The 20,941-nt window shown below is 47.9% G+C and overlaps 1 protein-coding gene across 6 annotated transcripts in view; it reads right to left on the reverse strand.

The window, feature by feature from the left end:
* Window positions 1-20,941, reverse strand: part of EXOC6B (exocyst complex component 6B) — a 305,538-nt gene that overhangs the window by 110,907 nt on the left and 173,690 nt on the right. For all 6 annotated transcript variants that reach the window (XM_087737075.1, XM_087737074.1, XM_087737072.1 and 3 more), the window contains 7 exons: window positions 10,882-10,965; window positions 10,673-10,719; window positions 9,338-9,458; window positions 6,765-6,836; window positions 6,214-6,311; window positions 5,184-5,289; window positions 3,947-4,056 (listed from right to left, as the gene is read on the reverse strand). In XM_087737075.1, coding sequence (XP_087593201.1) covers window positions 3,947-4,056; window positions 5,184-5,289; window positions 6,214-6,311; window positions 6,765-6,836; window positions 9,338-9,458; window positions 10,673-10,719; window positions 10,882-10,965 — 638 coding nt within the window. The remainder of the gene's footprint in view (window positions 1-3,946; window positions 4,057-5,183; window positions 5,290-6,213; window positions 6,312-6,764; window positions 6,837-9,337; window positions 9,459-10,672; window positions 10,720-10,881; window positions 10,966-20,941) is intronic.

Raw genomic sequence — 20,941 nt, forward strand, 5'->3', positions numbered from 1 at the left:
AAACAAAAAAAACCCCAAAACCCACCACACATGCACGCGCACCCCCCCCCAGGCCCTCCATCATCCCCCAGGAAGAACCAGATTGTCCCCAGTCCCCTCCACCAGACAATGGCATGGTTAAATATAGCAAGTACAATAAAGCCCAACCCTGTGACGATCTACAGATGGTAAAAAGGAGATTTAAAGCAAAGGGGTGGTACAAAGGAACCCTGTGACATCGGGGGCAGCTGCCTGCTGCTGCCGGAGCGGCGTGGGAACCGGGGAACGGGGCTGGGGAGCAAAAGGGGCTGGACCCACGCTCAGAGGGGGTACAGAAAAAGTTGCATAGGAAGCAAAAATACGCAAAGCTCTGCCTTTGTACAAGCACTGCGGCCCTTTCGGGATTTTCCCTGGGAAATCCAAAAAAGCCTGTCCCTAAGGATGGTGGCAGTGCAGAACGGCCGAGGCTGGAAGAGGAGCTGGTGGCTGGAGCTTCCAGCATCTACTGGAACTGAGAAAGCGCAGATGAAAAACAAGGGCTTCTGGACATTATGTCAGCTTTTCTCACTAAACCAACAAGGCAATCAAAAAGGTTGTGCTGGGAAAGCTTGCTTTTTTTAATTCAAACGTCAACCTGTCATCAGGGCGTCGAAATTAAACAAGCCAGTTACTGTCTGGCTGCGTGTACGCCCCGAGACAGTCATGCTCTTGGCAGGAGCGGGATGCTGCCGGCCTCTGCCCGACGCCGCAGCCAGTGCTGATGGCACAAGTTTGCCATATCACCAAACACTTTGCAAAGTGAGGGTTTGCTTTAATTGCTCACTTCAGCTGCAGGAACATCTCAACCGTGATAGCCTCCAGGGCATAAACAAGTAGTGCTTAATAATACTGCTTAGCGCTTCCATGCTGCTTTTACTTCTTCAAAACACTTCTAACCAAGCTTTCTCTGCGTACAAGCACCATTTCCAAAGGTTTCCTGTTCTCATCTTGTTTGTTGGCTGCAGAAGCTAGAAAATCAGGTTGTAACTTGAGTTATATGGTGGGTCAAGCAGCCTGGTAACCCCTGCGGTTGGGTTCCACCGGAGCAGAAGGATCTGTGATATCTCCCATGAGGTCCACACACTAAGTAAGGAAAAAAAATGGAAGCATTCCTTGGGGAAAAAAAAAAACAAAAAGCAGGATTTGTCCAGGCGCTGGACTGCGATGCCCCAAATCTTCCTTGGTTCAATGGAAGAGGTAAGTGAGGGTGACAACAAGAGCGGTGGGTGTTAGCCATTGCCTTGCCCAGCACCCTCCCAGCTGATATGATGAACCAAGCAGGAGCTCACACCAACAGCCCAGACCCAGTGCCCAGACCAGCGGGGCCAGTTAGCGAAGAGTAATGGTACCAGCCAGTTGCTGACTGGCTGACTCTTGACTGCGAAGTAGACGTTGGGTCTTGGCTCAGCAGAAAGGTCAGTTCTCAATATGCGAGAAGAAAGCAAACCCCCCCAAATGAACAATATTTTTCATGTGGGCTGCTCACTACTTATGTCTGAAGTCAATTTGACCTACCAACTTCATTACCAGCCTTGGTCTACAGCCACGGACCACTAGTAACACAGAAGCAATAATATGAGCTGTCAAAGAAACCGCATTTATCTTCTCTCTCCTAAAGCGGGCTTCCAAAGGTCCAACCTGATTTACTTATTCAAGCCTCTGATTTTTTATTTTATTTTATTTTTAATAACTTTATGTACTTAAATTATTTTCAGGACTTTAAAAATCACATCCCAAGTGCTTTCAGGATTGGTGCCTTGCTGGAAAAAAACCCAAACCATCAAAGTCCTGGTAGATTAGAGCTGACATCTCATCCTTCCACCCACTGTTTTCCAAAGATATTCCCTATCTTTAAAATGGGAAATTCCACGGGAACCAGCGGAAGCCTCCCAATGAGTGGATACTTTAAAAGACATCTCCTCGATGAGCTCAAATAAACACTTTTTAACAAAGGCAGAGCTGCTGAAAATATAAAGGAGGTTTTCTTTCTCCTAATCAAATTAATAGAGTCAAACCAAAAAAATGTGCAACCCCTACAAATGCGTAGTAAGCTCCAAATTTTCTTCAAACACTTGAAAAGCACAATAACTTTCGCAAGCATATCAACATAAAGGAGAATGCTCCCGTCCAACAAACACAAGGAGCTGGTTTAAAAAAAATAATTAGAAAAAATACAAGCTACATTTTCTGCCATAGGCTCTATTCTTCAGGAAAAGACCGCAGAGTAGTTAAGCGAATGTCTGGGTTAATGACAGCTGATGTCCCGTATCCCATAGCAGTAGTCATGACCTTCAGGCCTCCCGTGACTGACGGGCTGACCCCAAGCACTCCAGGGTGCGAGGTAAATGACAACCAAAGAAGAAAAAGAAAGAGAAGAGAAAGAAAACTTGCTGCCGGCTTTGTAGCCAAGCTTCCTAATAAAACCTAATTCAAGCTGTCAGGGTGAAATGAAGAAAGTGTCAACAGGGGTTTTCAGAGAAATATTCCAAATGTTTGGCTAGAAAAGCCAAGAGCTCGGCTCCCCTCCCCCAGCCCAACACCGCTCCTCAAAAAGGGCTGGAAAATCCAATGTCGAAAGGAATTTTAATAACATGTCCGGGGGGACCCCTGAGGAGGGACCCAAGGGGACACTTTTCTTCCCTTCCCTGACAAACCCAATCATCTCTGTAATGGTGAAGAGCACAAAACTCACAAGGGAAGTGCCAACGGTGGAGTTCGGTGAAACCAGCATCCGTGTGAAATCGGACCATTCTGCCGGCTTTAGAAACCGAGATGTTTAATGGTGACCCCCAGGTTAAGAGCCTTGGGAGCCACCGAAGAGAACAACCTGCCACCAGTGAAAGGCCGAGATTAAACGTGGGGTGAGAAACATCCTGCGCTTCCACATCAACCAAGGAGCTACCACGTCCTCCAGCAGAAGATGGAGAGAACGTGCCTTTCTAAATTACTATCCCTCGCACAAAGGAAGAAAATGAGAACTCTGAAGAGCCTTGGGTAGGCACTGAAACATCTGGTGAGTCCCCAGAACACTGGGGAGAAGCTCTCACATCAGCACTGGGGCAAGTCCAGCGTCAGGCCCTGGCCAGGACACGAAGCTGCCAAGGGAGGTGAACCCAACCCCAGTCCAACCTCTTGCTAGTACGGTGCTGCAAACGGTCAGAGGGGAAGAAGGATCCCTCCTGCAAGTAAAAATCTTGTGATTCATTTATATACCTCTACCAAGCTGAAGACATTACTGGGTGCAAAAAGAAAGCACCAACCTGCAGGTTCTGGCTAATACAGTTGTCTTCCAGCCTGACAAACATACACATGGGAAAAACCATCATCAAGGCGCCTTGGGATGGAGAAGGGAGGGTAAACACATGCAATATTGTGGAGGCTTTAAAAAAAAAGATCAGATTATTTGTATATAAACTCCTATGGGAAACAAGAAAAACAAAACCCCTAAAACAGCAGCTGAAACTCATTAACACAGGGGGCAAATCAAAACCTCAAGAGTTTTCCTGCCAGCGCGCTCCTGGAGGGACAGCCCGGGGAGGCTGTAGATGTTATAGCAGGCACTGACCCAATGACAAGTGGACATCACTATCCTTCTCGAGACAACCAGATTCATCTATTTATTATTCATCTACTGACTCAGAAACACCTCAGAGGGAACAGCCCCCTCGGTTTTTATACAGCTAGCACGGTTCTGGGCTATCTTTCCCTACATGAGGCAGCTATTTTTGAAGACTTGGCCAGCCCTTTGTACACGAAGGATGCTGCCGCTCCAAGGAGACCAGCAGCCACCTCCAGCCTGGACAGCGTATATCCGAGCAGTTGAGCAGCATGAAGGGTTGAGGAAGAGAATTCATCTTTTAATCCCGTTGAGATTTTTTAGTCCAGGCAAAACCTCCATATTTCAACTACTAGCACACTCATCCCCTACCTCAGATGAAGGTCTTCCGAAAACTTCAGACAGGCGTAGATGAATTCCTTAATCTGATTGTAAACTTTAGGCACAAACTCAGAAAAGGGGAACTTCTTTGGAAACGGTTGCTGTAAAATACAGGAGAGAATTCAAGTCGAAGAGCAGATATTTAACAGGAGTGATGACCGCTTTCCAGCAACATGTTCCAAGCAGTCAAATTCATTCTAGTATTTAGCTAAGTCCAGCAATGAAACAACAAGCCAGCATTTATTGTATATTATATAAACATTTCAGCCAAGTGAAAGACCAGATAATCACTTACAAATGGCACACGGGTGCATAAGGGATTTGGAGCCTGAAACGGGCTGGAAGGAAACTTGCAGCTAGGAGGGAGCAGGCAGCACAGCACAACCCTCCTTCCCTCTCCCGACTCCCTAACTCACATGAAAAAACACCGTCGGGGAACGCCTTGACTTTTCTCTCCCACCACGCACAAGGTGTTTTGCTCAGTCACCTCTCACAGTTGCTGCCCAAGGTGAGCACTTGCTTACAACACCAAAAGCCAAGAGGAAACAGATGTCCTCTACCGAATTTTTCCAACCAGCTTTTACCCATAGCACACACGTGGCTGGGAGGTGCAGAGTGTAACAGTAAGAAACCGGACCCCATGATATAGTTTTGGGGAAGGATGCAGACTTTCTGAAATCTAAACACTTAACTTGGATCAAAAAACCTCCCAGTCCTAATTAAGTTCACCAGGCGTGGAGCTCTCTGGCTGCCAGATGTGGAGCAGAAGGCCAAGCAGGCTTTTAAGGGACACTGGCTAGGTCAAATTTGGCTACACTTAGGCTTTGCAAGCACACACTTCTACAAAAGCCAAGATATACCGCTTTGTTGGGTGCTGGTTTTTTAAGTACGAGATTAAAACAAAGGTCAATAACACAGTTCATAAAACGGGAATAAAATACCAATGGAAGCAGATATTTCTAGTCTCTGTGATCTGAAAACAAAGGCGATGAGGTATTGCTGTACGCACTTTCCTCATCCGCACCAGGAGAAATGCATCACGTGGAAAGTGTATTTGTTCGTTTCCCTTGTTTTGGTTTGGGTTTTTTTGTTGTTTATTTGGTTTGGGGTTTTGGGGTTGGTTTTCGTTTTGACGCTTTCATTTGCAGCTCTCAACGCTGCTAACAAGGGTGCGGGCCTTTCCTGCAGCAGCAGGCACGCCGGGCCGCTTTCCCCATTTCAAGATTACCTTTTCAAGTTCTGCATCCTGGAATGGGAACTGTCCAACTATTTTCTTATAAACCTCTTCATTTGTCACCGGGATGGGACTGTAGTTATCTGAATCAAGTATATTTCTATGAAAAGAAAAGAAAAGTGAGAAAGACAGCTCTGTGATGACACACCAACCACAGCTTGCAGATTTACTGCTCAGTTGGGAACCTCTTAAGAAGTAGGTGCCAGTCAGTAGGTGCCAGTCAAAGATGGGATCCCATGGGCCTAAACTTCTTCCCGCCTTTGTGACTGTCGAAATCATCTTGCCTGCAGCTGGACACAAGGATCTCTCCCAGCTTCCAGCCTTCATTGTGCATAAAGCCACGACCAGAGTTTAGCAGTGCTTTTAGTCCAGACTGGACCTTCAGCAGCAGGCCCTGGTAAAGCCCAAGTGAGCTTCAGTCCTGCCTGACTCAAGGAAGATGGAGGCTGAGCTACCAGGGCATTGGCAATCCTCCAGCACCTCTTCCCAACACCCATGCTCCGAGACACCTCAGTCCTCCTGGGATGTCCTGGAGGACCACCACAGGATGAGCTGGTGGCTCCCGAGCGCAGCGTGGGACCCTGGACAACGTATTGTGCCCTACCCACGGGCAACTGCTCAGCTCACGGACGTGCCTACAGCACCAGGCTACGCCACCGATGTCCTGAGACACACGTGGCTCAGTGCTGGAGCGAGGGCACAGCAACACTACTGCAACACCGGATTTTTGCAGCCTTCCACCTATCAACTGTCAAAGTGAGCTCCATAATGAAACCATAACCTTATCCCTCTGGGATGTAAAGCCTCCGGTCTACGCTGATTTATTGCACAGATCTCACCCACACAGGACCCTCACAACTGTATTTAAATTGGCTCTCCCTGGTCCAAGGAGAGCCCAGGCTGAAGCCTACTGTTGCCCAAAATTTAAACATGAGCGTGCTACTAATCTCTCAAGAGATTTTATTTATGGGCCGAAACTCCTCTGTAAGGTACATCTCATGAGTTTGCTTAAAGAGCTTCTTACCTGAAAACTCCTGACCATTTCTTCAGCAGGGTTTCACTATACTGGTCTTGGATCTCCAGCAGCATGTCAAAGAGCTGGTTCACCGGGAAGCCGTATCCCTGCAGTGGGGTGGGGGAAGAGAGCAACTTTAGATAAGAAAAAGTCACCAACAGGCTGCTGGAAGATTATTTTCTCTGTTTAACAAGGAGCACGTGGGCAAATTCTCCCCTACCACCACCAGAGAGGTGAACGGTGCTGGTGGAGGGATTCAGGCGATGGTTTAGCGAGGTGGTAGGACCAAGGGCTATTAAAAGCTGGGCTGGGTGCGGGCAGGAGGCACAAGGGCTTGGCAAGGTGGCCAAGGCTTGGTCCTTGCCCATGGGCTGGCCACCCCACACGCAGAGCGAACCAGGCTGTCCATCAGGTGCCACAATTCATGTACCGCAATACCAAAAAACAAGCTGGGCCACCACAGCAAGCCCACATCAGCCATTTAACCCCACTGATGGACACCATCTGTGAGCAGCACAACCGTTGAGAGAGATAAAGAGCGGTCGCCAACAGCCGCGTACCTGGAGTGTATCGGCAAAGAGGACGATGAGGTTCTTCAAGTCTAACACCAGGCTTGGGTCTGAGCAGTAGGACTGCAAAGAAGGGGAGAAATTAAAACATGGTCTTAACTGCAGCGCACGGGAAAAATATTGCCCTCAGCCCTCCTGTGTTATCACTTGAGTGATAATAAATACATAGGCACGCCGTACAGTCTTATGATCAGCAGCTTTTATCCTACAGCCCGTGCCCTAACGTTGTACAGGGCAAGGGAAGGCACGCTGATAAGGGTATCTCTCCTCGTAACGCACTGCTCTTGGGGCTCTCCATGATGAATAAGGATTTTGGTTGCTCTAGAGATACCTGAAGTGTTTCTAAGATTACCCAGGAGCTGCTGGGGAAGCGAGAGGAGATGAAGCAAATCAGCGCGCTGTCATACCAAGACGACAGCAGCGCCTCTCATTTAATATTTAGTGTGTTGTGTCTGACGGTAATGAAGCATCGCAGCGAGGCATCCCCAAGCCCTGGGCAAAGGCTGCATTGCTGAGTGGTTCAGGCTGAGAAAAAACACGCGCTGCATGACTATATTTCAGCAATGTTAATGGTCAGAGCTACAATACAAGTATTTATTACGGGTCAGGACACTGCTTGAAACCCTAAAGACACAACTCAGCCCAGTGACAGTGCTGATCGTCCCCCCAGAGCCACCCTGTGTTACCCACAGGCTTCGTGTGCTCTCCGGACACAGCAGACAACCTCCCTGTGCTGAAATATGTAAAGTTTCAGACAGAGTCTTACCAAATATAGAATCAGTGATCATAAGCTGGAATGAAGGAGAAACAGATTTAAAGCTCACTGGAAACTCAAGGAGGAATGACTCCATTAATCAATGTGAAAGACTGGAAGAGACACATTTTCCATTTCACTGTCCAAAAAAGAAAGTCAGAAAGAAAGATAATGCCCTAAAGCTATCAGAAGTGATAAAAGATGTCCCCATCTGCAGCAAGGAAGAAAATCCAGGCGTGAGTTTGGCTGAACGGGAAGAACCGAAACAGCCTCACCAACGTGAGAGCCCTCCATCGCCTCTCAAGGGCAATACGGGACGGACGGCACCGGTCTATACGGGAGCTGTAGGCTGAGCGGTGCTTAGAGATGACAGTGATGACCACAGTAATAGTGCTGAGAAATCACGTAACACTTCATGATTACTGAAGAAAAAAGCTCGCCTGGCAGCTACTTCATGCATTAAGTTTGGCATCACTTAAAACAACTTGTCGTGGCAACAAAGCTGGTAAAATTGAAAAACACCGTGTTTGTACCTGGCTTACTCTCACGGCTTTCACCTAGCAGAAAACCCCACTTAAAAAGAAAACAAACACAGGTTTACAACCTAGCGGGGTGTACATCTTTGTGTTTATCCCCTTTCCTAACACAGAAGCTTAAGTGCAAGGAGGCAGCTTTCCAGTCGACACAACTGCCGTGCCAGATGGAGCCAGAGCGGCCCGGGAAGCCTCTGCGGTCCCTCATCCCAACGAGCTCCAGGTCCCTCACCCAGATTATCCCCACCCGCACAGGTAAAGCCGAGCAGCTCTTCAGCAACGCTGCCCGTGGGCGACCACGCTCAGCTGAACTCAGGGGCACCTAAATGCAGATCTCGGTGTGGTCTGGAGGAAGCAGCATATCGCGTCTCCACCCGGAAATTTTAGGGTTTTCTCTAGCAAAGAGCAACGACATCGTTATCACTTGGGTACCACCACGTGCGTGTTGCACCACCTCAGGCGCAGGCCCTGCAGCATCCTCGTCCTCTCGGGCGGCACTGCCGGCCCCCAGCAGCAGTGGGATTTTAGTGATTTAAAATGTTGTTCTTCCTGGAGAAAATGGCCCAACAACTTGAAAACGGACTTGTGGAAAGTCAGTAATGCTTTTCCTTTCATGGTCAAATGCAATTTTTTCATCCCAGTAACCAAGAGGGTTTTCAGAAAACTCCGGTGCTCCCAGCTGAACCAGTACGACATTGTATCAGGTCATGCAAAACTGGAAGAAAATTGTACATTTTTTGCAATTGGCTTTGGTTTTTTTGCTCAAGCGGAGAAACACCGAAGCAACAAGCAATTTTTCCAAACTTCTTTCAATATTAAAGAATAAGAAGTCTATTTAGTGTCTTTTTATGCACAAATTGTTTGCAGTTTGATAGCAGCCCATTCACTGCCATGAACCTTAAGGGAATATCAAACAGGGTCAGACTTCAGCGTGCCAAACAGACGCTTTTTTCCCGTTTTCCGGGACAAACCGACTCCCTCTGCTGGTGCTTTTCAAAAGTGATCAGCAAAGTAACGGGAAAAATATCAAACCATTATTTTCTTCTTTCCAGTCCCCCCAAAATCTTGAGAGTTTGGTACAGGAAAATGCAGTGCATCAAGAGGCAAAAAAAGCTGGAGAAAGCTTTTGGGGAAACAGCAGCGTACCTTCATGTCATTGTTTTGAACAGGGTCATGGGGAAAGAGGGAAAACAAAGAATTCTACTGTAAAAGCCAGTATTTCCAGCACGTCAAGTCATACTCAAGCAACAGTTGAGCGACCCGGGGCTTTTACTTACTGAATGCGTCCTCAGTGCCGCAATCGTTTTTGATAACGCCATCTCCCACAGCTCATCAATATAGGCTCTATTTACCAAGCCCTGCGTCGTATGCAAGATGTGATCTTCAACTACAAAAAACCTAACGGAGAGGAGAAAATGCCACTGTTATCAAAAGTTACAGGTTTCGAGACATCAAAAGAGATCCGCAAACACCGCAGGCGAGGGCTACGTGGCATTTGCACGTCCATAAATCTCCAGAGCAAGCTCAGATTTGCAGTAGTGTCTGTATCAAATAGAGCCAACGCTAAACACTTTATTCACCTATTTTTAACATCGTGTATTTTATATGACGTTTCACTGCATTATAGAAGTTGCTCCTAGTAATGCCACTCTGTGTATACACAAAGGCAGAATTTCCCTTGCTAAGTTCTCCACCCCGTTATTTCAACAAGAACCACTGCTGAAACTCCGCTCCAGCCAGCAGCAATCGCATTACAATTGGTTAACTTCAGGGAAAAATACTTAAACTGCAGGGAAAAATACTCTCTCGCGCCTGGATGCGCCACACGCTCACAACCAATTAAAGGCAATCAGTTCACTCCAATCTCCAGTTTTCAAACACGCTGGCCAAAAAGAAACCGTATTTTTCAGGGAGCGAGCATGGCACTGTACATTTTAAACAGCAACGCACAAAATCTCAGCTGTGTTTTGTCGGGGAAATTCAGCCCAGGAGCACGGAGCTGCGTGAGAAGGTGAGCAGAACACACTGCATTTGCGATGGTTGCAGTTAGATGTCGAAATTATTATCGTTAGCAGAAGAAATTTCGACATCATACTCTATCTTTGCTAGATTAGCGGTCTTAGGGTGCCTCCTCTTAGAGCTCGGCTGGTTTTGGAAGACTCTTGTCAAATTTGAGTGCAATAATAAGCAGCTCACAGGAATAGAGGCTTGAGAATCACCTCCTTTACCAGGAAAATAATCAAAGAATAATTATCAAATATTAAACAATAATTAAGGCAGAGGGCCTGTTCATCTCATTAGCGGGGCAAGTAGATGCACATAGTCCCCAGAGATGATTTATCCTCAAATTCCCAGAAACGCGCTTGCTGGTACAAGAGCTGGCAGGCTCCGTGCCCCCACTAGTGACACAGCAAAGTTCATGGGTGCTATAAAATACACCTTAAAACACTTAAAAAGCCCAAGCCACCTTTTTTTTTTTTTTTTTCCTGTTTTGACTCCCTTTAAAGGACCCTCAAAAAGATCAACATTCCCTCCCCTCTCTTTCTTTTTGGGCTCCTCAACAACACAGCGCACACAGATTTAGCGAGGATGTATATAAAAAGAACACCTACCCTACAATTTGATTAAAATACTTCCTGTAGCCATCTAAAGTTTCATGCTGCAACAAAGAAAAAGCGAGCAAAGATTAAAACAAAGGTGACCAAGAGCAATTGGAAAGGAATTGGAGACCACCCGCTGGGAACAGCGTGCCCAGAGATAACCCTCCGCTCCTTCGCTCGGCAGAGCAAGTTTGGGCACCGCAAGCGGGGGCCCGTCGTACCATGTTTGAAGGTGGCTGCAGGACCAATCTGGCTTGTTTTCTTCTCTGCTTCCTATAGTAGTTCTCAAAGGTTTCTCGGGCACCCTGGAAAACAGAAGAGTAATTCGAGTAATTATAACAGCTTGCGTTAACCGTTAACTTGTGACATACTGCTTTTACCGTCAACTTGCAATATACCGCATTTCAGATGCAAATCTCATATTCCTCCAGCATACCTGCGCGACGCTCTCCTGCCAAATTCAATCTAAATGTCAGATGACAAAGAGTTTTACTCTAAAAACCAAGTCAAAAAATCAGCTGTTCAGGTATAGGAGTACCCGGTAAACTCCTCCGTGCCCGTTTTCAGTATCGCCGCGCAGATGTGGTATATGGAGGCGTGCAACCAGCTTCTTTACCGGATCATAACATGGACAAACATCAGATTTGCTTAATCGTGGGGGCAGTGAAACAACCAATTTCTAGTGTTAGCAGAAAGAAAGCGGGGACAAACAACGCCAGAAATTCCTCCACTGATTCATGGGTGCAGAGTGACGCAAAGCCACAAATACCAGGGAATTTAAGAAAAACGTGCTTGTGTGAGTTATAGCAATTTCTGAGACCGGTCTATATAGTCGGGAAAAATAAAATAGGTTTTTGAGCTCATTCTTTCCCAACTGCACTGTGGGTCTGAGCCTCCAGAGGAGAGCCGGTTAGTCCCGAAAGCCGAACACCCGAGTTCCCCTCCACGGGCATCGCCCACCCACGCCGGGCGCTGCGGCGGGGACCCGAACCGCTCCTCCGGGGGCTTCTTCTGTAGGTGGCTTGTTTTACCGAGCCAGGCTACATCTGAGCATCCCCACCCAGGCAACAAACCCATGGGGATCCTCAAATGCCATCGACCTGCTGAAGCGTTCAGACACCCGCCTACCGCCCCGGTCCCCTAGGCTATGTAAAACCTTGCCGTTTTATCCCTGCCTGTTCCTCCCTCCTCCACGCCCGTGCTGTTTTATGTCTGAAATTGGATTATAAACACTTCAGAGAAGGGACAAGGTCTTGCTTTGAACTCTTCCGAGCCAAAAGAAAAAACCAACTCATTTGGAATTCACAAAACAAACAACGCGCAACAACAAATCTCACCTGAGCAAGGCACCAGCCGTCAACCCTCTCTACTACAAAAAAATAAATTAATTAAAAGAAAAACCTGATGCTAATTTAATGAGTCTCCAGCTACTATGGCATTATGCAACCAGGCTGCCTCAGGATGACCTCGACTAAAGCGGTCTTACGAAATGTCTGCAATGAACCCTTGAGGAGCTGTAGCCCGACTTGCTCCTTGTCTTCTACAAGCTGGAGCTCAAGGCTAAAGCAAAAATCCAGCCTTACTGATGTGCCCAGGAGCATTCCCACCCGGTGCTGCCCTTCCCAACAGTGCTAAACTTCATCAAAAAAACCTTCTCGCAACCATGCACATGCATTGCAAAGATAATGCAGATTTATACCGTGGATTTTGGCTCTGAATTATACTTTTTATCCTAGCTGAACATCAGGGGTGTGCAGGATGAGCAGCTCCTGACCCATGCCGGGAACGTCCATCCAGCCATCACTGGTGCCAATACCCCGGCAAGGGACAAAGCGGGATCCAGTGTAAGTCTTTCTCCTGCAGTCCTGCACCAGCTTGAACTTCCAAGCAATCTGACATTTTAAGAAAGCTTTTCAGAAACAGAAACTATCCAAGAACGAGCATTTCCACATCATATGTCTTCTCGATGCTCTCAAAAGCTGTTTCCCCCTGGAAAGGGAAGGGTCATGAGCCCAAAATCAGTGATCTACGTGATAGACCCAGAACAGGGAGGATTATTACAATGTTTATCAAGCTAAGCACTAGCCCCCTGCAGAGGACCTACAAGCAGGGAGCTCTGACCTCCCTTCGAGCTCCTCTCGCAGGCCTGGGAGCCGGTGCTTCTCGGGGTGCTGGTGTTACCCATCTCCTCTCATTTTTGGTGGTGCCACAGGAGAACCAAGACAGAACGGGCTGTCCCACTCCCACCCCACCACTGATGGGACCGGACTTAAGATAGATACTCATTAAATCCTGCTGTGCCTCATCTCTCAAAACCTACGCAAGCAGCACAAAAACCCCTGATCATCTCCGTCCTGACCAGGAGACCAACTCACCTCTGGTAGCATCACTGAGATGTTTGAGTGAAGCTGCTCACTAACTTAGCACAGCCCGCTGCTACCAATGAATTTGTCGTGCAAATTCAAAACCGAAGGCGGGTTTTTTTCCCATTTCTTTAATAAATTAATGTACAGCACCAGCAAAGGCAAGAGCACACAGAGGTTCAGCCGCAACCGCCAGCGCAGCTGCCGTGGCGGTCGGTCGCTCACGCCAGCCACCGCGTTCGGCTTTATGCAACATCAGATGGAAGGTGGTGGGTAATTAATTTCCCGTTACTGAACAGGCATAAGCTCCATCTCCCCAGGCTGCGCAGGCAAGATTTTGTGGTGACCTCGAGGACTTACTGGAAACTTGGAAAGCAGTTCATCAGGAGCCAGAAGCCGGTCTGAAACCAATCAGCCCTTTTAATACCAGATTTTGAAGATTTCTGCTAAGACTACGCCACAGCAATTCAGTTCAGCTGAAATCACTTTCCCTCATCCCTCCAAATGAGCTCCGAGAAGAGGTCATTCCTGCTCACCCCACCCTCACCATGCATTTCTTCAGGAAAGAAAGGCCAAGAAGTCATCCCACATGTGGCTCCACTTCCAGCACATCCTCCCATCGCCCTGCGACACCACAGGCCTTATCCTGTAGCTGTTCACCTCATTAAAAAGTTTCTCCATTTGATGGGACCTCTTTCCCATCCCCTCCGCAGGAGCACTCAGAGGATGGTGGAGGTCACCAAGTGCTGGGAGAGGCAGAAGCCACCAGGTCGTGGGGGACAGGGCAGTGGGAAGCACGCGTCCCCACGGCCGAGAGCCGAAACCCCCAACCCCATCACTCAGTTCCTTCGCCCCTGGGGACAAACCAGAAGCCAGGTTCTTCCCCTGTTTTACTGATGGCTTTGAGGAAGATGAAGCATCTGGACCGACTTTGTAATATTCTCTGAAAATTAAACTATTTTGGATTGTGCTTTCAGAGGAAAAAATGTTTTCCACGGACATAAGAAGCAAGAGTGATCCGAGCTGGGCTGCAGATATCACACGAAGGATTCACCCTAAGTCTGCCTCTCAACCTTGGAGGGAAGCCCCTTCGGCCTCACAGGGTGCTTACAAGGTTTTAGATGCCAAGTCCTCCTTGTTCCAACCCAACAAATGGCTTTAACTGTAGTAGAAGACAAGGAACAGCAAAGACCTTTGAAACCATTCCCAATAAACTGTAGACCATATTCACATTTTAACAGTTTCCCTAAAATTTATGGCCTAGAGACCTGCCGATTTGACCAAAGACATCTCCCTCCCAATGCACTGTTCCCTGTATTTTCTTTCTTGAGCCTTTTTTGACTGCCCCAAGAATTAGGGACTCTCTCATAAGAGGCTACTTCTATGAAAAACTTCTCCTCACAGAACATCTCTCTTGATACTAGATGCATTTTTCTTGCACATAATTTCATCCTTTTCTCTTAAGTGCATTCCTCCATCGTCTCCCTAGATCTTTTCATCGCTCATGTATTATATTCTCCTAAAAATGGGAAGTCTTTCTTCCCCTTGGTGGCAGTTTTAGCTTAGACTACCCAGTTTCCCACGTTTGACCTATTTAAGACCATTCAACTTATTGGGTCTTCAGATAATACTACTCCTTTGTACTCTATTTTTTAATATTGTTTTCCTCTGGGTTAAAAAAAATAAAAAGGCAAAGCAGAAAACAAACAAACAGAAAGAAACCACACCAAAAAGGTATCCAGAACAGACGACAAGACCCTGTGTTTACAGACTACTCATCCGAAACACCATGTAGTATTTGTACTTCGCTCCCATTCTCCTCTCCCAGCCCCATGCCTGGTGGTTTTTCACATTTAACCAACGCCATCCTTAACCTCCAGTGTTCAAAGACGGTATTTTGGGACTTAAATGCTGTATGCAAGGAATGATGAGAAGCGACTTTGAGAGCATCACTCAGGCTGTCCAGGCTCAGCCTCTTGGTCCAGGCAGGTATGCCAGCCTCTGCTCGGAATACGTCTTGGGCTGAATAAAAGATTTGCTCCAAAATCTCCCGAGCGCTTCAGCGTGGCACAGTACCCACGCAGAACACCACCGTCATCAACCAATGCTTCGATAAAAACACCAGACCGGAGCTGATCGCATGCAAGCACATAAGCTCGGAGCAGAGCTGTGCACGCATGGGCCCCATTCCTGCTCTCCATGTCCCCTCGGTGGGAAACAGTCCCGCTTTTCTCTTTCTCCTCCTTTCTCCTAAAAGCAGCTATTTTACTCCGTAAAGATGCATTGCACCTGCAATGTTTTTCTTTTTCAACAAAACCCACGGCGCACGTGCAGATCTCAAGCAGCACATGGCAGGTCTGCCAACAAGGACCACTTGGGAAAGACTACTGAAGGAGCAACTCCCGGCCCCAACCTCGCATGGACATCCAAATCCACCACCGACCTTCTGCAGAAGCAAGATGCTGCTAATACCTATCGGTACAGAGGCAGCATCCTTGCTCCTCCTGGGTTTCTTGTGAGCTCAACCCATAACTTGGGGAAATCAAGCACTCGTGGTGGGGAGAGGAGAAGGAGGTCCCTTTCCTATTCTTCTCTTCAGTTTTAATGAGAATAGGTTTCACCCAATTCTCAATCTCTTTAAAAGTAAGCGGGAAGAATCCAAAGCTATGCTTCCAAACTCCATATTTATTGTAATCACTGGTCCAGGAAAAACCCTCAATAATGCCTCATATTTTTAAAATTACCGGGCAGAACTTTCCTTCTCAAATTAGCTTCAGAGTTCACAGAGTTGGCAATGAGAGGCAGATAATTAAGATCATAGATGAACACCACATAAGGGAAAACAGAATATAATCACAAGAATGCAAAAACAACAGCTGAAAAAACCCAAAAAAGTTTCAGAGCGGAAAGCAAATCGAGTTGTGAATTACATGGGGAAAAACGTGCTATAAGTTTTACTCTGCCGTTGTCCTCAGTAAACCATTAAAATGCCCAGTAAAATGGGATTTTCTGGATCCAGAACATGCAGACGACAGTATTTTGGATTACTACATTTCTGCTTACCTGGAAGCAGAAATGCACCCTGTGTACTTCACATAATGACAATTTACTTGCCGCATACAACAGGGTAACGCGTACCATCGATAGCCCATCACTCCCGTGGTGACATTGGTGGCTGAGCTGTCTCAAACCCTTCGCACTTGCAACATCAGCCCATTACCCAAAAATGAGTGGATCTTCTAAGCTCTTACATTAAAATGTCACTACGACGGCAGTAAGCACGGCGATGTGCTATGATAGTATACACTGAGAAGATTCCTCCCTTGATAAACCCAAGTTGTGCTTAGATCAGTGTGTACGTGTGGACAGCAGTTAACCACACAGGCGGAACAAGCAGAACAAGACCCAATTCACTCGTAACAGCCGAGTTTCCAATCCACTGGAGAACGCTTTCGTAGCACCCGATCCACAGACCACGCCATTCACATCACTGCAGCTCCGGTTTAAGCAAACAGCGACGAATTTGGCTTTCTTCCCTGTTAGTGAGAATCTTAAACCCATGGCCCATCTGGATTTAGCAATTTATTAGCGCTAGCTACTGCGTGACCTGAGCTTCTCTTAAATTTCTCTCTGGCTTTCGCTGGCTCTTCACTCTCCTTTGACTTCAGTCCACAAAAATTCTCGGGGACATGTTTCAGTAACTCTCCTGCCCTTAAAAGAGACTTACACAGCATCTCACAAAAGCGCAGCTCCACTCCTATACAGCCCACCTCAAGGGCTTGACCAACTGTTTCCCAAAATGCAGATCAGTATTCATCTACCTGTGAAAGTCTGCCTTCAAACGGCTCCTTGTTCACTTGAAGAATTTAGTGTGGAGCTCCCAAAATCCAGAACATTCTACCTAAGACATCAGCGTGGATGACTGATCAGCTTGATGAGTACCTGATTGAACGGTTGGGTCCAGAGGGTTGTGGGTTAATGGGTCACGCTCTACATGGAGGCCTGCAACAAGTGGAGAACGACAGCAGGGGTTGTGGGACCCGCCTCGCTTAACGTCTTCATCGATGACCTGGAGGAGGCAACGGACGTGGTCTCATCCACTTTGCAGATGACCCCAAACTGGGGGAAAAGTCAATACACTGGAGGGCAGGGCCATCATCTGGAGGGGTCTTGGCAGGCTGGAGGAATGGGCCAACACGAACATGATGAAATTCAATAAGGACAAATGCCAAATCTCACATATGGAAAGGAAGAAGCCCTGAACCCCTTGCAACAGTACAGACTGAGGACCACTGCTCTGGGAGCACCTCTGTGGATAAGGACCATGAGTTCTGGTAGACAGCAAGCTGAACATGAATCAGCAGTGCACCCTCGCAGCAAAAGCAGCCAAAAGCACCTGGGGGTCTAACCCTAATAACTACGAGGAGGTCATTCAGAAGATGAAGCCAGGCCAGCCCTTCACAGTGGTGCACGGCAGGAGAGACAATGGGTACAAATGAAACAGAGACATTTTGACTGGTTGTAACAAAGAAGTTTTTCACAAGAACAGGCAGGCAGCAGCAGGAGTTCCCCAAAGGTGTTTCACAGTCTCCATCCTTGGAAGCTTTCGAGACCAGACTGGATAAAGCCCTGAGAAACCTGGTCTGATCTCACAGCTGACTTGCTCTGAGCAGGAGGTTGGACTAGAGACCTCCTGAGGTCCCTTCCCACCTGGATGACCCTATCCTGTGAGAAACACGCTATACAAACAGACTACGCAGAGATTTTGAAGCCTCCGGGTATTTTACACACGACTTATTTCCCAGCCTGGGCTCCAAATATCCTGATCACCAGCCATCTCCCATGTGTCATGTTCTGCAAGGAGGAAGGGCCAGAACTGGGGCCAGGAGTCCCATTTCGGGGGGGTATACTCACAGTTTCGCCAATCTCAGGTTCATTTCAACAAGTAACAGTATATTCCTTTTCCCCCACGTCACCGAGCAAGAGTGCTGTGATGTGTCACCCCTCACCTGGCTGCAACGGCCCCTATAGATAGTGTTTCATTTTAATTTGCCTGCAAGTGCCAAACAACGCTTGGCATCGTATCAATGCCGAAGAGCCGCTCGGCCAAACCCGGATCCCACTTCTACTCCCCTCTTGTAACCCCAGAGTTTCACGGGCAAACCCAAAACCAGACCCACACGTACAACCCCTGCCCCGATGGCTCAACAGCTCAGTGCAGCAGTTTGGATGGGACCTACCTTGTCAAAAGCAGCAGAGGATTTTTAAAATCCTGCAAATAACTACTTTTTACCCCAAAATTACCTAAAAGGGGAGGTTTGTTTTAAGGAGAGACGATCATCTGGTGCTTAAAGAAACCAACAGGAGCTTGTACACTTAGTTAGAAAGAAGTTGCATGAAAATGAGCTTGCAAAATAAGTTTAACGTGCCTGGAAGATCTATCAAGACAAGAGAACACCAGTAGCCACTAATGAAACACAAAGAAGTCCGTCTCTTAAGCAGATGCTTCACTTTAAAAACATAAATATTCCCAAATAACACCAGGGAGGCGCACGGGCACACGTGCAGGTGCTCAGCACTGAGCATGTAAGCGCTTTGCTGAATCAGGATCAAAAAGGAGGCTCTTGCTCTGCCCCGTGGAACCGCTTGTTGACTGTAAACACCACCTCGATACTGAAAACAAAAAGATAAAGCTAACCAGAAAATTGCGTGGGGGGAAGAGAGAGTAGCAGTACGGCAAGCGCTGCTTTTGAGGTGAGCCTCTCCCTCCGAGGGCTGCAGAGCCGTGCACGCTCACAGCGGCCACGCTCATCTCCACGTGTCCTGCACGGCTGAACAAGCACACGCCAGCGGAGAACAGTCACAGCGCCACCTTGTCCTGACCAGGGATGGCTCCACCGTCCCGGCGGGATTGATCTTCTGTGCTGCTTCTCTCACTGCACTATGCATCTCTTCCTGCAAATAAAAGGGCCACGGGCACAGGCATGGAGCCATCTCCTTCCTACCAGCTCAGCCCAGCCCAGGCAGGGTTTGATCTCTGCTTCACCTAACCCCAACTCCAGTCGTTACCCCAGATGGAAGACCAGCACCCATTTCTTCTTTAAATTGGTAAATCCTAAGTTTCAAAGTGAATTTCATGTTTCAGATGCTTCGGGGCCTGTGTCCAACAACGGTGCACTGATGGGAACAGCCTGCCTTCGTGGACTTGTACTCAAGCACTTGAAACAAATAACTGAGACCTAGCAAAGTGGAAGAAGGCCAAGAAGCACGACTGAAGGCCATGCCAAAGGAAAGGAGGGCTCCAGAGATCACCTAGCACCAAGGTCATGAGCTAGTCAGTTGAAAGAAACTCAGAATGAGTGAGAGCCACAAGAGCAGAAAGCCAACCCAGAAGAGTCCGTAGGAGCTCTAGCACTCCCTTCCCTCTCTCGCATTGTTTGTTTAGCAAGTTAATTTAAAGCAAAGTTTGAAAGCAAAAAAATTTACAAAGCAAAAGCAAGAAAGCAAAGCTTGAAGTCTGGGTCCAACGGATAAAGTTACCTGCCTCCTGCTCCACCAACCAGTCCGATGTGGTTGGCAGATGCTGGCGGTGCTACCTGGACCACTTCCACCAGCAAAGATGGAGAAGATGGGAGAGAAATACCCTCCTGATGCCTCCGGGCAGGGCACCGGGAGCCCAGGTGAGCTCCCAGCCAGCCCTGGTCAGGCAAACAAGGAATACACGGGCATCAGTACACCAGAGAATTGGTTTTAGAGCCGATTCTCCACGGGGTGAAGATGCAGGTTGCGTTTCTTTAGTTCTGATGCAAAACGGCACGAGAGCCACCACTTGTCCTAGGGAAAACTTTGGGTCCTGCAGCAGGTCCTGACACAGCTTCTCACTGCCTCCCACCGGCCTGGCCATGAAATAGTTAACTATAGAGGAAAATAGGTAAGATTTCCCCCTTTTTCCCCCTTCCTCCAAGGTGGACGCCCAACAGCTCCTCTCTCAAAGGAGCTGGGCTCCTTCCTCCCAGAAAATAAGGCCATTACCCCCCCGTCCCACTGCCGGAGCCGGCGGCGCAGCATTGTTCCCCAGCCCTGTCTATAGGAAGCAATATCTATTTTCCATTTAGACGAGGGTAAAGCCTTTAATTTCACCCTCCTGGCTGCAGCTGGAGTTCCCTTTTAACTGCTTGGCCACGGGAGTGAAGACAGTTTTATATGGAAGAAAATGCTGAAAAGGCCACTTTAATATGCTTGCATGTGAAAAGGGGAGAGCTTTTCATACTGCACGGTAATGAGGGTCAGCGGGATATTACACTTCACCATATGGCTAATTTGCACAGCAGGTCAAATGCTCTATTTGCTTTTTAAAGACGGCCCTATAGATTAAGCTGCACTAAAACAAAACACACCAAAAAAATAGAAAATAAAGAAGCGTGAGGAGGAGATGCCACCTAATGTTCGAGCCCGGCAGCACATCCAGCACGGCGCACGGGAGGTTTTGGTAAAAAAAAAAATAATAAAAGTCTGAAGATGAACTGGGTAGGGATGAGACAAATCGCAGCGTTTTGGGGAACCCCGCTGCTTCGGCATCGCCCCATGCCCGCAACGGGTACCGGCGCGAAGGGCCGTCCCTGCCGAACGAGGGGCTGCGGCGATGAGCGCGACGGCCCTCGTACGCCGTGTTTGTCTTGGCGCGTCCTCGGCGCCGTGGCCCAGGCGTGACCCGCGGAGGCGCTTCCCGTCCCCGGGCCGGCAGCTGCCCGCGCAGCTCCCAACAAATCTGGTGGGTAAAGATTAGGGAGCCGCACGGCCGGGGCGTTTGAAGAGAGTAAACACTCTGATTAACGAGCCTGGCTTTTGTAATCGCCTCCCGCCCTCCCCGCCACAGCAGAGTGTTAATTTATTAAATACCTTAACAAAGGGCCTTTAT

This window comes from Nipponia nippon, unplaced genomic scaffold, assembly GCF_047370975.1.
Source record: "Nipponia nippon isolate SJK-2023a ecotype South Korea unplaced genomic scaffold, ASM4737097v1 scaffold_6, whole genome shotgun sequence".
In the NCBI taxonomy this organism is placed as follows: domain Eukaryota; kingdom Metazoa; phylum Chordata; class Aves; order Pelecaniformes; family Threskiornithidae; genus Nipponia; species Nipponia nippon.